Source organism: Taudactylus pleione, unplaced genomic scaffold, assembly GCF_031769625.1.
Source record: "Taudactylus pleione unplaced genomic scaffold, aTauple2 ptg000173l, whole genome shotgun sequence".
Classification (NCBI taxonomy): Eukaryota; Metazoa; Chordata; class Amphibia; order Anura; family Myobatrachidae; genus Taudactylus; species Taudactylus pleione.
The window spans coordinates 5,942,620-5,961,078 of NW_028284575.1; the positions used below are offsets into that span (position 1 = coordinate 5,942,620).

At 45.6% G+C, this 18,459-nt stretch overlaps 1 protein-coding gene across 1 annotated transcript in view; it reads right to left on the bottom strand.

Annotated features, from left to right (window-relative positions):
• Nucleotides 1-830: 830 nt before the first annotated feature.
• Nucleotides 831-18,459, bottom strand: part of LOC148521208 (aldehyde oxidase 1-like) — a 135,282-nt gene continuing 117,653 nt past the window's right edge. The window contains exons 30-36 of the mRNA XM_088475570.1: nucleotides 12,036-12,088; nucleotides 11,965-11,976; nucleotides 11,801-11,915; nucleotides 9,250-9,315; nucleotides 3,621-3,809; nucleotides 2,841-3,008; nucleotides 831-1,641 (exon numbers count right to left, since the gene is read on the bottom strand). Coding sequence (XP_088331696.1) covers nucleotides 1,591-1,641; nucleotides 2,841-3,008; nucleotides 3,621-3,809; nucleotides 9,250-9,315; nucleotides 11,801-11,915; nucleotides 11,965-11,976; nucleotides 12,036-12,088 — 654 coding nt within the window. The 3' untranslated portion in view covers nucleotides 831-1,590. The remainder of the gene's footprint in view (nucleotides 1,642-2,840; nucleotides 3,009-3,620; nucleotides 3,810-9,249; nucleotides 9,316-11,800; nucleotides 11,916-11,964; nucleotides 11,977-12,035; nucleotides 12,089-18,459) is intronic.

Genomic DNA, 18,459 nt, shown 5'->3' on the forward strand with positions numbered 1-18,459 from the left:
TGGAGGAGTGCCTAACACTAAGTTCCCCTGGGGTGACTGAACCTAACCCTCCTCCCAAGCAGCTAATGCTACCCATTCTCCGCTTACCTTCGTTTGGGTTGCCGGCTGTTGGTATTTCGGCGTGGGGCTAAAGACAGGCGTTGAGATTTCAACGCCTATCTTTAGTACCGGGTTGGGATTCCACCTTGGGGATTCCGATGGCCGACATCGTCACTGCATCCCCTGTAGGACATGTGTGCTAACTTCTGTAAAGTCCCCTCTGGGAGTCTCCATTTCTGGACCATGTCGCATTCATTGTGGCTGATAGAGAAGGGGCTGAGGTAGATAATTTCCATGGTAACGCAATATGGCATTTAGCTGCACTCAGGATTGGTTTGATAAGTTTCTGCTATGCATTTATTTATTTTTATTACATTCTCCTTTATTACAAGGGATCGGCTACCAATGAACATTGAGGTGGAAGTACCACCAATCAGTTGGTTTCGCTACCCACCCCTGTCAGCTGCGCAATTTACTGCTTTGTGAAATGACCCCTTGCAGAGTAATGGTCGGTCGCTCGGGTGAATGAGACTTCTGTGGTGTTTGCGCCTTTCACCTCTACGCCCGTTCACTCTTTAATTAGACTTCTGACAGACAGAGGGACATTCTGGCATTTTCTGGGTTTACCTTTGCCTTCATTTTGTCCAGACCTCTCTGAACCACAAGGATACAGAATAGCATTATGAACACCACACCAGACACTAAGCAGGCCATCCGTGTATTATTTATTGCATTCACAATAGATAATAGCTTGTACGTAAGAGGCGTTTGTAAACATGTTGGTATAAATATAATAAGCACTTATATAATATAAGGCTCAAAAACAACTAGCCTGGCAGTAGTACATGGTGTATCATTTTATTCATTATGATAATGATGTCATCATTCAACAGTAATTCAAAACACTTCCAATTGGCCTGGTGGCACTGGGAAACTGTGGTATTCTCCAATGCCGCTCAGAAGAAGATTCCGCCTATCGGAGAACAGCGAGGGGCCACGTGGAAAGCTGCAGGTGCAGGGGCTTTGGAACTAGGGGGAACATCCCCCAGCCTACCTCACCCTTGAGCCCTGTACTGGCCACATCCCAGCACCCATGGTAGTTCCACCACTATGGCCTGGTACATCCCAATCCAACAGGTTACATTTCTTATTTAATATCTGGTCATAATACTTTTCAACAACATACATGGTGAATTAATAAAATAGATACGTTCGCGTTCACAAACCAGTAGTACTGCCTTAACACTACAAAGTATCTCTGCTCTGTAATAGGTGGCCACTACCTCTCGTAATGGGGAGATTTATCCAATCTTGGGGAAAGATAAAAATGAAGTCGCCCATAGCAACCAGTCAGGTTCTAACTGTCATTTTTCTAACACAACCTGTAAAATGACAGGAGGGAATCATATTTGGTACTTTATCTATCTCCAGTTTATCTGTCTACAACATTTGATAAATGGTCCCCAAAGTAGCACCATTCTTTTATAATGTTGCTTTTTCTGCATGGAGATAGTACCCTGAGCATATTTATAAAATCCAGAAACATTTATATCACACATCAATGGACCATGGGATAAAACACTTTGGGTCGTCTTTTGGAATCTGAAAAAAATAAATAAAAATAATAATAATAATGAAGGTAAGACATTGGTTAAGTCATCACGTGGATACAAGTTTAATTATAGTTATGGGGGTTATTTATGCTTTAGTAAATACAGAAATAATAATTTATACATGCGGGGCCATGGCGGCACTATATATTATTTTTATAACAGGAGCACTATATATATTCTGTAAGTAACGGGCACTATGCGGGTTATGTAAAAGGTTCTGGACAGGGGTGCCAGGAGGGGCTCTGTGCTATTCAGCACCGGGTCATGGCACTATAGCTGTCTGGGTCTGATAGTTTTATCGAGCCCGATGCTGAGTGAGCGTGAAAACCTGCCATGCGGTTTGGCCTAAATCGCTGCACTTTATGGCCCATAATATACACAACACCAGTTAGTCTTGTGCAGTGTATGGGCATATGCAGGCAGACTTTAGTGCCAGTTGTATCACTGAATTAGTCCCAGTGTATGAATAATATAGTAGCTACGTTGAATGAATAGCTCAGAAAGAAGTCCGTATTAAAACAGTATTTAAACATTTTGGGGCTGATTCTGGTACTCACGCACGGCTGATGTCTGACGTATTGGAGCGATTTTTTACCAACTGCGCATGCATCCAGATAGCGGAGTCGGAATTGCGATTGAGGCCCAAGGGAGACGCACGGTCGCAGAATAGCGTTCAAAATGTATTGGGTGTTCCAAGGCAGGTGGCCTATGGTCTTATGGGAGTGTTATGGGGTTTCGCGGGCAGGTCGTACACAGACTCGCTGCCGCTCACACATGAGGCCGTACTCTGACAGAGAGACTGCATCTGGCTTAGGGCTGGTGCAAGGTTCGATGATGTGACTCACGTGCCAATCAGTATTTCAGCGCCTACGGGCGCGGACAGCAGGCGTCTCAGTCCTTGCACAGTTTGACGCACGGATGTACACCAGGGAGGGGCTTTGTAGCAACATTTACTGAAATCGCAGATGGGCGACCGCCAATAGACGCATGACATGGACGCGGCACAGAATCAGCCCCATTATATTGTACAATACACAGAGATAATCTAGGATTATGTAGGTGACATCCACGTAATTCAGGTTTCCAGCGTAACCTATAAAATGCACACCTCACTACGCTAATGTGACAAATGCAATAAAGTAGTAACATTTATAACAGCAAAATATTAGGTACAATTAGAATAATCACCATTTCGGTGAACTGGTCTCCGCACGCCAGCCGTGTCCTCTCCGGGGTTGCGGGGCTGCTCAGTGTAAAAGTATTAGACAAACCCCTCTCCTTCCGAGCAGCGGACACAGCGTCCTTTATCGCAAAATACACCACAGACCCCAGAAAGACAGCCGGCTCCCCAATGCCCTAGAGAAATAATAAATCACACAGAATTAGCGAACTCTACAGTATAACTGCCGCTTGGACACTGGAGTCTACACCCCGAAAGGGACTCATGTCATGACCATTTTTAAATGTTCCTGCACTGGCAGTCTAATGGGGCCTATACATCTACGATGGATTGCCTCAATTCCCTCTTCTGCCGACATCGGTGTCGGAGGAATCAGAGAAATCCAACATATTGGACAATCTCGATTCCCCAATTAGGACTCGAAAATGATCAGAATCGGCAAGTCAGGGACTTTTAACATATTGAATTTCCCCACTACGCCAATGGATCATCGATGTCCTCGGATCAGATTGATTGGTGTCGGCACAACAGGGAATCGGGCTGTAGATGTATGGCCTGCATAAACCCACATGTCCTTTCCCTGTATGGCTTTCTTTCTCAGAGCTGTAATAATGCCAGGGAGAGCCTTAGGCTATGGCCAAGTCTGAAGCATTATACTATATAAAAGTGTATATGCCCTCTAGAGATACTCAAAAATATGCCTATGACTTACCATGTGCTATCCATTTGAATTTTATTTAAGGACTTTCGGAATCTAATTAAGGAACCATAAAAAACCTTGTTCTTGCCTTGGAAGAGTAGATGGCATAAGGGTTTGAGGAAGAAGGCAGCAGCGACACGTAAAACTCCTGAGGAACGTCGTACACAGAGGGGATCTTGTACTCCCCTGGCCCCCGTGTTAGCAGGACCCCTTCTGGGGAGTATTTCAGCTCCTCTGTGGTATAAAGCCCGATCCCTTGGACAAATGCTCCTTCAATCTAAGAAGTAACAAAGGAAACGTAATATTACTGGCTGTATAACAACTGACCTGTACTAGTTATTGTCTATTCCTATTTCATCCATGAACACGCCAATTTTATTTACAGGTCTCATGGTAACATGGCGCACCCAGGAGCATCAATTGGCGGTCACTCGTCTGCGTTATTTCTGCAAATGCTGCTACAAACTCCTTCCTTTTGGTACATCGGCGCGGCCAAATGTGCAAGGACCGAGACGCCCACTCTCAGCATCCGTACACGCTCTAATATTGAATGCTCTTAGACGGCACCATCGAAACTTCCACCAGCCTTATAGGAGGCGCAGTTTCTCCGTCTGACCACAGCCTCCTATGCTTGCGTCTATGTATGCAGCCGATTTCACTGACACGCCCATAACGCGCCCACTGAACAGACCGTTTTTGCATGATATTTCCTTCTTGCCCAAGGCAAATTTTTTTGCATACTTGCCTACACTCTTGGAAGTCAAGGGAGGCTCCCGATTGTTCGGATAGACCCCACACCCCCGGAAGCGTAGGCAGATCTCTCGAATCCAGCCCACTTCCTAGTCAAGTGGGCAGGATGGGGAGACTTTATGGAGAATTTGTGGGTTTGTAGGGAGGGGGCGGGTCTAAATTACAAATTGCTAATGACGTCTACAGACCGGACACGCCCCCCCCCAACCGGCCAGCAGCTTCTCCTTTCCGGGCTGCTCCCGGATAGGATTTTTCATAAGTGAATAAGTACAGTATGCTCTGCTGACTGTATGTAAACAGCACAGAATGAACTTGCTGACTTGGACTCACGGCTCAGGTCACAATCCATGTTACAGCATATGTTCATAGTTTAACATGCAACTGACCAGGTGCAATGATGTCCAAAGCTAGGAGCTCTCACATTCTGATCCCGGGATCTGCTGGAACGAAGTATGTAAGGGGGAGGGGGGGGGGCTGGGATAGTTAAGGGTGGACTGGGTAGTGGGGAAGGGAATGGGGGAGCAAGGACTGGCAGGTGTAGTGGATGAGCCAGTGTGTGATGAAGGGATGGAGATCACGTTTGATTATATTGGAGTCTTGTAATGCCAGGCTACACTCAGCCAACTGAACACATGAGTTGTTAGGGTGCTACCTTTGTGAGGTACTGGACCATCCTCCCTACAGCACTGACCTGGCACCGAGTGATTAGGACCATTGAAGAAGCACCTGGGTGAAAGGCGTTTTGCAACGGACGGTGAAGTTCAGCAAGCTGTCATGTCCTGGCTTCAGGCGCATGACACAGACTTCTTCTAAGCCATAATATTGATTATACGTATATGTACGAGTTGATTAAATTTACGCACTTTTCAAGGTTTAGTACATGTCTCCTTACATCACTTACGACTCTGCAAATGACAGAAGAAGATAGCGGCTGCCAGCACATGTGAATTGCCTGCAACTTTCCCGAACAAACAGATGCTTTTCCTTTCAGTAATACAGCAGGTAAAATAAGTATTGAAAACATCAACATTTTTCTCAGTAAATATATGTGTGATGGGGCTATTGTAATAAAATTTTCACCAAATGTAAGCAACAAACCATGCAATCCACACATGCAAAGAAATCAAACCATAGATGTCCATAAATTAAGTTATGTTTAATAATGTGAAATGACACAGGGAAAAAGTATTGGACACATGAACAAAGGGAGGTGCAAAAAGGCATCGAAAGCCAAGCCACCAGTTGAAATCTATCAGTAATTAGAAAGCAATCCTGCCCCTTGTCAGTGCAATTTAATATAAGCTGATTCAGTCCCAACTGATGGCCTATAAAAAGGTGTCTCATTACCAAGGTGTCACAGAAGAAACATCTCATGATGGGTAAAAGCAAAGAGTGTTCTCAAGACCTTCGCAACCTTATTTTTGCAAAACATACTGATGGCATTGGTTACAGAAGGATTTCTAAACTTCTGAATGTTCCAGTGAGCACTTTTGGGGCCATAATCCAGAAGCGGAAAGAATATCATTTCACCATAAACCGGCCACGACCAGGTGCTCCTCGCAAGATTTCTGACAGAGGAGTGAAAATAATTATCAGAAAAGGTGTCCAAGAGCCAAGGACCACTTGAGGAGAGCTTCAGAAAGACCTGGAATTAGCAGGTACAATTGTTTAAAGAAAACAATAAGTAATACACTCAACCGCCATGGCCTGTATGCACGCTCACCACGCAAGACTCCATTGCTGAAGAAAAAGCATGTTGAAGCTCGTGTAAAGTTTGCTGCACAACATTTGGACAATCCTGTGAAATACTGGGAAATTATAGTCTGGTCAGATGAGACCAACATTGAACTCTTTGGATTCCATAATACACACGTTTGGAGGAGAAATGGCACTGCACATCACCCCAAAAACACCATACCAACAGTGAAGTATGGAGGTGGGAACATCATGGTGTGGCAGGGGCAGAACTATGGGAGACAATGGAGACGCCTGCCGCCGGGCTCCAGCTCTGAAGCGGCACCTTGTCCACAACATATTCACCCCACTTAGGACTGTAACTATGTACCCGGAGTGTACCGTCACAGCCGGCCAATACATGGCACCCGAGAAGCCACCATACACTATGGAGAGCTCCATGTCAGACCATCAGCTGCTGCCTTCGTCTATCTATAGCCTGTGTGCATGTGAATTGCTACATTACAGTGTCAGCGGATGCGACGGGGGGAGGGTTCACCAAATTATAACTTGCCTCCGGGCGTCTGGGATGAATTTATGCCACTGTGGAGTGGGGCTGTTTTTCAGCATATGGTACTGGCATACTTCATGTGGTTGAAGGAAGGATGAATGGAAAAATGTACCGAGACATTCTTGATAACAATCTGCTGCCATCTACCAGGATGCTGAAGATGAAACGAGGGTGGACCTTTCAGCAAGACAATGATCCCAAACACACAGCCAAGGACACTCTCAATTGGTTTCAGAGAAAGAAAATAAAGCTGCTAGAATGGCCCAGCCAATCACCTGACTTGTTGAATACAATTGAAAATCTATGGAAAAAACTAAAGATCAGAGTTCACAGAAGAGGCCACGGAACCTTCAAGATTTGAAAACTGTTTGTGTGGAAGAATGGGCCAAAATCCCACCTGAGCAATGCATGCGACTAGTTTCTCCATACAGGAGGCGTCTTGAAGCTGTCATTACCAACAAAGGCCTTTATACGAAGTATTAAATACATTTCAGTAAGCGTGATCAATTCTTTTTCCCTGTGTCATTTAACATTATTACACATAACTTAATTAAATCTATGGTTTGATTTCTTTGCATGTGTGTATTACATGGGTTGTTGCTGACATTTGGTGAAAATGTCATTACAATAGCCCAATTACATATATATTTACTGAGAAAAATGTTGTTGTGTTCAATACTTATTTTACCCGCTGTACATTTAAGATTTACTCAAATAATGACCGATTCTTGCATCACAAGTTAATTTTCCGATTAATCGTGATTTTAATTATCCATGGAACCTCCTCCCCTAGTCTGCACTGATAATCGGGTTTCTACTGTATATACATTCTGGGTACTCCAGTCTCCTCACCCTCTAAAAACATAGAGGTTGGTTAATTAGCTGCCGACAAAATATTTACCCTAGTGTTTGTGTCCATGTGAGACAGGGAAAATAGATGGTCAGCTCCACTGGGGCAGGGACAGTGGCGGTTTTAGGGGCGGGCAAGCAGGGCTATTGCCTGGGGCCCTGCGACCTGAGGCATGGCCGCAGTCACCCCGGCCGCTGTTGCCCGCAGCCGATAGTCAGGGACTCTGACTTAGGAGTCCCAGACTCCCAGCAACCCTCCAAGAATGCCGTGCGTGGTGAGGTCATTGCGCATAGCATTCTGGGAGCGGGGCGGTAGATGGATGGAAGAGGGGCACATGCCACCTGGTAAGACCGGCTCCCACTTCCCCCCAGCATACGGTGCCCCCTCCCCCGGCAAATGGCGCCCCCACCCCCTGTGCAGCACGTGGGAACCGCTTTGCGGCCCGGCAATTACTATTTTCTTTGTAGTCATGGCCACGCCCCCCCCCCACTCCCCCTGGGAGCTCGGGGCGCCGAAGGAAGCTCTTGCCCTGACCTCCATTACTGCTAGAAGGCGCAGGGACTGGCATGAATAAGGGAAATATTCTCTCATAAAGCTCTGACTAACATGTGTGCGCTAAATAAATAACTAGTAGTAATAATAACAATAACCAATGCTCTTGCAGGCTCACACAAACTCTTGAAAACTAGAGCTGCGCCAAGGATTGTGGGGAGACAGAAAAATCTGAAGAGGACAACATTTTGGTTGCTTGAGACCTGGTCAGCAGGTGTAAGGAAATTCCAGCAGACATTGGGGAGTGACCCTCCATCCTGAGAGCCCAGTCTTCAAGAGAGGCAACTTATTGTCCCCTGACAGTACCTTGTAGGTGGGAATGTGCAGGAGGGAGGGGAGCAGAGTTGAGAATGTATAGTACATCTGGAGACATGCATGGAGTGTTGGACCCTACACATGTTGGTTCTGCAGGCCACTTTTTAAGGGTTGGGTATGTAATGCCGACAGTCAGGATCCCAGCGGTTAGAATCCCGACACCGGGATCCCAACAGGGTTAACATACCGACACTTGTTGGTCAGTATGCTAACCCTCCCCCTCTCCCTACCCTAACCCCCCACTTTGGTGCCTAACCCTAACATCCCCCCTTAGTACATGAACCTAACCTCCCCTGACCCGGTGCCTAACCCTCCCCCCTTAGTGCTCATCCCTCCCCCTAGTAACTAACCCTAAACCTAACCCCCCCTAACCCCCTGATACTTACCTTCGGCATGCCAGCATTCGGTATTCTGGAGCCGGGATCCTGACTGCTGTCTGGATTCCGGCGCCAGGATATAGTTTGAGGCATGCTGACTGCAACCCACTTTTTATTTTAACTTAAGGAAATTCCACCTAAAATTGGAAATTCAGTTCAATTAGCCATAAAGTAATTTTTTGTGTAATTATAAGCATGCACACATAGGTAATCTAAAACCATACTTACCTCATTTTGTAATGTCCTCTCCGGGAAAAGCCAGGAGAGGAGATGCAGGTGGGCAGTGATGGGGGTGGGACCGGACTATTCTCATCATCAGGCCCCCGTCCCCTTATGACGAAATGCTGCCAAACGCACACATCTGAATAGGGGGTGGGACCAAATGAGGCAATCATAGAATCACGTAATTAAGCCCCGCCCTCTCCCAACAGACCACAGATTCCCAGTAAGTTTCTCCCCATTTTGCCCACTTCACTAGGAAGTGGGCGGGTTGTGGGAGAAGTGCCTACTCTTCCGGGGGTGCGGGGGGCTACTGAAAAAGTAGTGGGCGAGCATGTCTAAAACAGAAACATTTTGTTGCTCATGGATTTTAACAAAATACTTCAACATTACATTGAAAATTCTGTACCTGCCCCACATCAATCGCTGGGTTAATGCTGCAACCGGTATCCATGACAATGTCTGTCCTGATGTTCTGCCCAGCAATAAAGAATTGGAATAAATATAGACACACATAGATATACATAGATATAAATGGTTATACATAGATATACGTTACCGGCCAATCACATGCCGCGATCACTCATTCTGTATGTGCACCTGTTATAATGCAGTTGCCTAGTTTCATGGTATTATAATGTCATTTACTACACATGAAGGGTGGCACCTCCTTAGCCATTAGACATAGGGGCGTAGATAACTTTTCATTGCCACCCACTACGGTGTAAGGAGGTAGCAATGTACATATGGAGGGGAGTCCATTGAAGCGGATGACTTAACCAAACACAAATGCTAGGCGCTGTCTAGGGCCAATCCCTGTGTGTTGTGTACGCAAAACTCAAAAATTGCAAAAATAATTTAGTATTAAACCAACATAAAAAATATACACGCATATATATAGAAGTGCTGCCGTAGTCTTCCAGGACAGATACCAAGAGAAACAACCTAAAAGCAATATTCTAGAAAATACGACGCATAAAAGAAATGTATATTAACCAAAGAAAGAAAAGGAAAACCAACATATGTAATGTATCAATAAATAATAAATATACAAATACTGTGTGAGCGACCTATACAAACGGGCATATTTATAGACAGCATTATCAATATTGCCTTTGAAAAAACTGTCTGTGACAGGGAAACGCGTCAGTCTGATCACCAGAGATTTGCACTTTATTGGACCCACCCCCCCATTGACTGAGACTTTGGACCTCATTCAGAGGCGGTCGCTAGATGCAAGTGGTCGCACAGAATCAGGGCGGCCGCTTGCATCCTGAATGGCCGCCTCCTTGTCGATCGTTAAGCTGTGGGTTACCACCCACAGCTTAACGACCGACCAGGTTGATGGTCGCGATGGTGATCACCATCGCGACCATCGGGGTTTGCGACCAGACCCTAAGGTTGGGTCTGGGCACTCGTAAGCCCCAGGGAGCTTTCTGCTCTGATGGAGCATGAAGCTCCCCACTAACATCACTGATGATGTCAGTGCGGCCGCCCACAAAACGGTAGGCGTTCCTTAAGCAACGCCTCCGTTTTGGAAACCACCCCCCCGACCCGCCTACCAAAAGGGACGAGCTGTCGATCAACATCGACAGCCGCCCCTTTGGTAGCGAGCTCCGGAGCGACAGAGTTTATCTGTCGCTCTGGGGCTTGCGCACACGCAGTGCAGCCGCTGCGCATGCGCAGGCCTTACCATCGAGTCGGTAACGAGCACGTCGGCGCTCGCGACCGACTCTGAATAAGGTCCATTGTTCCATCTAAAACCAGATGGTTACAAGCCAAGCCTCACTGGAACCTTATTATTTGGGAGCATCTTACAGCCAAGGGACTGCACAAGCTGGATCTTTACTACTGCATGCTATAGGACTGAGTGAGTACCCGATAATTATATATGGAGCCTCCACTGACTATTTATAATGCTTTTGCAAAAGAGGGATTGGTCCATATCTCTGGTGTTCTAAAATACCTATTCTACATAATTTCTTCTTAATACCATATTATAACCATATGTTTGTGCTTGTTATAACATTTGGATTGTAAATCATTTTTTTAATATATATTTGTATAGGTCGCTCACACAGTAATTATTTATTTATTATTAATTGATACATTTACATATGTTTTGATTTTCCGGGTTTTTTTTTTTTTTTTAGTTAATCTACATTGCTTTTATGCACTGTATTTTCTAGAATATCGCTTTTAGGTTTGTTTCTCTTGGTTAACAGCAGGAACAGGTTGTAAGGATTCCCAGTTTGCAGCCAAGAGCTGTCGGATTATACTGGGAGTTGTGGTGCGCCAGGTATTGCACTCACTGTATGGTACTGTCACTATAGTCAGTGGCGGCAGTGGGATCTATTAATATATGATGCCGTTGTGGCAAACTGGAATATGGGGTCTCACTAGGGCTCCCACGCTTGCGGACGCCGAGGAGAAAAGACATGGCGGGGTGTCGCACATGCGCACAGAGACGGAGTATGCGCCTCTGCGGAGAGCCGCAGGGACCTATTTCTCGCCAGCGGCTGGCCAGCAGCAGAGGTAGCGCAGTGCGTGCTTCCAACACCTTTGAAAGGTATTTAGAGCCTCGAAAGATTACAATGAAGAGGGGTTTCTGTGCGGCTCTTCCCTGAACGCATTTCATTTTTCCTTAACCTCATCTTAGGCAGCCCTGTAATAACCGTGACCTGTTCTCTTGGTATTGATGGTGTCTAAGGGGTCTGTGTACTAAGCCTTGGAGAGAGATAAAGTGAACGGAGATAAAGTACCAACCAATCAGCTCCTAACTGCCACTTTGACATAAAAAGGACCATTTTCAATTTGCATGTTAAACAATAATGTATTTGCCCTCCCTTCCCTCCCTGCATTGCAACATGGTATGCTCCAGGAGCAAATTGCTCCTTTGTGTAATTTGCTCCCAACTCTGAATCAGGCCTGTGTCTCTAAACTGTCCTTAAATCACTGACCTTATAATCTCCAGTTAGACAATCTACTTCAACCTCGGCACAAGCAGCGCCATAAACACAGTATGCGAACGGACGTCCTTCTCCTTTCTCCCAGTCCATGTAGGTTTCATAACCTCTGAAGGTACCAAGAACAGTTTGTTACACACTAGAGGTTCCTTACTTACAGAGTGTAACAGCTAAATAGTAACATTACGGGACAATTGTGTGGAACGTGTGTTATGCGTCTGCCGCCTACCTGAAATACCCGGTGGCCGAGAGGCTGATTCTTTGTAAAAAAGCTTCTTTTATCTGTGAGAGAGGAAATTCTATGAGGAACAGAGTTACAACCAAGAGTATAATACAATATATTCCTAAAGGGGAACTCCGCCTTCAGATATTACTGTGTTACGGGCAGATACAGAGCCGGATTTCCACTAGACAACCAAAGCTCGCACCCAGGCTCCTGTGAGCATTTTGCTACATTAGTGACCATAACACCCAGATAAGCAACAGAGCATAAGCACCAAGTGTTAGGTGCCCTAGTGGTGAGTAAGAGGTAGATGAAACTAAAGTAGGGAGAAGCACAAGAGGGTAGAGGGCCCTGCTCGTAAGAGCTTACATTCTAAAAGGGGAGGGGCAGCCAAACAGGGGTGACACAGATGGGGTAGATGGGGAGGAAAGAGCACGTAGCAGGGAGTTAGAATGATAGCTGGAAGGCTTTGATGAAGTAGTGGGGTCTTGAGAGCCCGTTTGAAGGATTGCAAAGAGGTGGAGAGTCTGATGGGGAGTGGGAGAGAGTTCCAGAGGTGGGGAGCAGCACGGGCAAAATCTTGGAGGTGGGAGTGGGAGGAAGCAATCAGCTGGCATGAAACTAAGGTGAAAAAAAAAACATGTTTAAAAAATACGCACTTTGCCCTATAAGAGCCGCAGGTTTGTTAAGACGCCTGCGGTACAGAAAAGCGCACTTTGCACTTTAGTTTTGGACTTGTGTTCAACTTACATAGGCATCAACGTAACACACTGTAATCTTTTCCGGGGAGAACGGTCCCTGAGCTGACTGGCACAACATGGCCGACCACTAGCTGAGGTAATCCTGCAGAGTTCCTGTAACTTCTCAGGGTGCTTCAGGGTCTCTGAGTAACGGTTAGGTGGCAAAAGCTCTTTTAAAAGGGACAAATCGGGTAATCTAGAGGTGCCTATTGCACCCACTTGGTGATGTTTAAGAACTGTAAAACATCACATTTATAATATTTCAACCATACATGCAGTCACTGCATTACTGGCGGAAAGGAGTGTCATGCAGGTTCAGTCTTTATTTTCAACATGCCCGGCCCCCTGCCCTCGCCACATTCTTCCCCCTTCTAAAATCTGTCTGGAGTTCTGTTGCCCTGCCTCTAGGCGGTCTAGGCAAACAGTGGAATATACATATATATATATAAACATATATATATATAAACAAGCATCCACCTTGACAAAGGGGCGATGTGGCCCCAAAGCGTCGGCTGCTTGTTTTTCTTTCATGTTTTGAATATATCTGCGATTTTGACTATTCCCGGAGTGCAACTGTGTTTATTTCTATTTATTTACACTTCACTCTGATGGCACCCGGGTATTATTATTATTATTTATTTATTTATATGGCGCAGCGCCTTACATAGTACATAAACAAATTGTAGACAAGCGACTTACAGAACAATACAATACAGGACCAGGACATGGATAATATACATTGCTACATTAGCGACTATAACACCCAGATAAGCAACAGAGCATAAGCACCAAGTGTTAGGTGCCCTAGTGGTGAGTAAGAGGTAGATGAAACTAAAGTAGGGAGAAGCACAAGAGGGTAGAGGGCCCTGCTCGTAAGTGCTTACCATAGACAATTTCTGACTATAATACAGTGCAGGTGTGTACAAGGTACACTTTTATATTCTTTATGTTTATCTAGATCAATAATGAGAATACGCATACAGAATTTATACTCTCTCAGTGTATCCCCAGCCTTCTGGAGTTCCTAGCCTTACCTGCACCTCTTTTTTTTGGCTTGTAGCAACAGACAGACAGGATGTGGGGTCTGGTCATTCTGAAAAGTCTATAAACTGGTGCTATGGACTGAGGGGCTAATCCAGCATGATACGTATGTGCAATGCGCAACGCAGATTCCCGATTATCACAAATCTGCGTGTGTGCAGAACGGGTTCTGCGTGATCGCACGCAGCCCTTTCTATGCCTCTGCCTGATTGACAGGCAGAAGCATTTAAGGGGCGGTGCAGGGGCGAGGACAGCCGGCGTTCCTGGAAATGGGAGTGTGTCTGCCCCGTTTTCTGGGCGTGGCAAGGCCAGGGGCTGCCTCCACGGATGCAGTTTCCTGGCCTTGCATGCCAGACGGATTGAGTAAGATGAGGCTTACTCAGCTGGGCGGCGGCCCGCGACCGACCACCATCGCGACCGACCAAATGCAGCAGGATGTGTCATACAGGTGGTGTCATCACTGCTGCATTTGCATATTAGCAAGGACGGACTCGCAAAGCTGCCTGCGTGCACTACACACTACAGTATATGCCTGCACTACACACTACAGTATATGCCTGCACTACACACTACAGTATAAACCTGCACTACACACTACAGTATATGCCTGCACTACACACTACAGTATATGCCTGCATTACACACTACAGTATAAGCCTGCACTACACACTACAGTATATGCCTGCACTACACACTACAGTATATGCCTGCACTACACACTACAGTATATGCCTGCACTACACACTACAGTATATGCCTGCACTACACACTACAGTATAAGCCTGCACTACACACTACAGTATATGCCTGCACTACACACTACAGTATATACCTGCACTACACACTACAGTATATGCCTGCACTACACACTACAGTATATGCCTGCACTACACACTACAGTATATGCCTGCACTACACACTATAGTATATGCCTGCACTACACACTACAGTATATTCCTGCACTACACACTACAGTATATGCCTGCGCTACACACTACAGTATATGCCTGCACTACACACTACAGTATATGCCTGCACTACACACTACAGTATATGCCTGCGTGCACTACACACTACAGTATATGCCTGCACTACACACTACAGAATATGCCTGCACTACACACTACAGTATATGCCTGCGTGCCATACACACTACAGTATATGCCTGCACTACACACTACAGTATATGCCTGCATGCACTACACACTACAGTATATGCCTGCGCTACACACTACAGTATATGCCTGCACTACACACTACAGTATATGCCTGCATGCACTACACACTACAGTATATGCCTGCGCTACACACTACAGTATATGCCTGCGTGCCCTACACACTACAGTATATGCCTGCACTACACACTACAGTATATGCCTGCACTACACACTACAGTATATGCCTGCGTGCCCTACACACTACAGTATATGCCTGTACTACACACTACAGTATATGCCTGCACTACACACTACAGTATATGCCTGCGTGCCCTACACACTACAGTATATGCCTGCACTACACACTACATTATATGCCTGCGTGCCCTACACACTACAGTATATGCCTGTACTACACACTACAGTATATGCCTGCACTACACACTACAGTATATGCCTGCATGCACTACACACTACAGTATATGCCTGCGCTACACACTACAGTATATGCCTGTACTACACACTATAGTATATGCCTGCACTACACACTACAGTATATGCCTGCACTACACACTACAGTATAGGCCTGCACTACACACTACAGTATAGGCCTGCGTGCACTACACACTACAGTATATGCCTGCGCTACACACTACAGTATATGCCTGCGTGCCCTACACACTACAGTATAGGCCTGCACTACACACTACAGAATAAGCCTGCATGCACTACACACTACAGTATATGCCTGCGCTACACACTACAGTATATGCCTGCACTACACACTACAGTATATGCCTGCATGCACTACACACTACAGTATATGCCTGCGCTACACACTACAGTATATGCCTGCGTGGCCTACACACTACAGTATAGGCCTGCACTACACACTACAGTATATGCCTGTATGCACTACACACTACAGTATATGCCTGCGCTACACACTACAGTATATGCCTGCACTACACACTACAGTATATGCCTGCATGCACTACACACTACAGTATATGCCTGCGCTACACACTACAGTATATGCCTGCGTGCCATACACACTACAGTATAGGCCTGCACTACACACTACAGTATATGCCTGCGTGCACTACACACTACAGTATATGCCTGCCTGTACTACACACTACAGTATATGCCTGTACTACACACTACAGTATATGCCTGCGTGCCATACACACTACAGTATATGCCTGCACTACACACTACAGTATATGCCTGCATGCACTACACACTACAGTATATGCCTGCGCTACACACTACAGTATATGCCTGCGTGCCCTACACACTACAGTATAGGCCTGCACTACACACTACAGTATAGGCCTGCACTACACACTACAGTATAGGCCTGCACTACACACTACAGTATAGGCCTGCCCTACACACTACAGTATATGCCTGCACTACACATTACAGTATATGCCTGCACTACACACTACAGTATATGCCTGCACTACACACTACAGTATATGCCTGCACTACACACTACAGTATATGCCTGCACTACACACTACAGTATATGTCTGCGTGCACTACACACTACAGTATATGCCTGCGTGCACTACACACTACAGTATATGCCTGCACTACACACTATAGTATATGCCTGCACTACACACTACAGTATATGCCTGCACTACACACTACAGTATATGCCTGCACTACACACTACAGTATATGCCTGCACTACACACTACAGTATATGCCTGTACTACACACTACAGTATATGCCTGCACTACACACTTCAGTATATGCCTGCGTGCCCTACACACTACAGTATATGCCTGTACTGCACACTACAGTATATGCCTGCACTACACACTACATTATATGCCTGCACTACACACTACAGTATATGCCTGCACTACACACTACAGTATATGCCTGCACTACACACTACAGTATATACCTGCCTGCACTACAAACCACAGTATATGCCTGCACTACACACTACAGTATATGCCTGCACTACACACTATAGTATATGCCTGCACTACACACTACAGTATATGCCTGCACTACACACTACAGTATATGCCTGCACTACACACTACAGTATATGCCTGCGTGCCCTACACACTACAGTATATGCCTGTACTACACACTATAGTATATGCCTGCACTACACACTACAGTATATGCCTGCACTACACACTACAGTATATGCCTGTACTACACACTACAGTATATGCCTGCACTACACACTACATTATATGCCTGCGTGCCCTACACACTACAGTATATGCCTGTACTACACACTACAGTATATGCCTGCACTACACACTACAGTATATGCCTGCACTACACACTACAGTATATGCCTGCATGCACTACACACTACAGTATATGCCTGCGCTACACACTACAGTATATGCCTGCACTACACACTACAGTATATGCCTGCACTACACACTACAGTATAGGCCTGCACTACACACTACAGTATATGCCTGCGTGCACTACACACTACAGTATATGCCTGTACTACACACTACAGTATATGCCTACACTACACACTACAGTATATGCCTGCACTACACACTACAGTATATGCCTGCACTACACACTACAGTATATGCCTACACTACACACTACAGTATATGCCTGCACTACACACTACAGTATATGCCTACACTACACACTACAGTGTATGCCTGCCTGCACTACACACTACAGTATATGCCTGCCTGCACTACACACTACAGTATATACCTGCACTACACACTACAGTATATACCTGCACTACACACTACAGTATATGCCTGCACTACGCACTACAGTATATGCCTGCACTACACACTACAGTATATGCCTGCACTACACACTACAGTATATGCCTGCCTGCACTACACACTACAGTATATACCTGCACTACACACTACATTATATGCCTGCACTACACACTACAGTATATGCCTGCACTACACACTACAGTATATGCCTGCACTACACACTACATTATATGCCTGCACTACACACTACAGTATATGCCTGCACTACACACTACAGTATATGCCTGCACTACACACTATAGTATATGCCTGCACTACACACTACAGTATATGCCTGCACTACACACTACAGTATATGCCTACACTACACACTACAGTATATGCCTGCACTACACACTACAGTATATGCCTACACTACACACTACAGTGTATGCCTGCCTGCACTACACACTACAGTATATGCCTGCCTGCACTACACACTACAGTATATACCTGCACTACACACTACAGTATATACCTGCACTACACACTACAGTATATGCCTGCACTACGCACTACAGTATATGCCTGCACTACACACTACAGTATATGCCTGCACTACACACTACAGTATATGCCTGCCTGCACTACACACTACAGTATATACCTGCACTACACACTACATTATATGCCTGCACTACACACTACAGTATATGCCTGCACTACACACTACAGTATATGCCTGCACTACACACTACATTATAT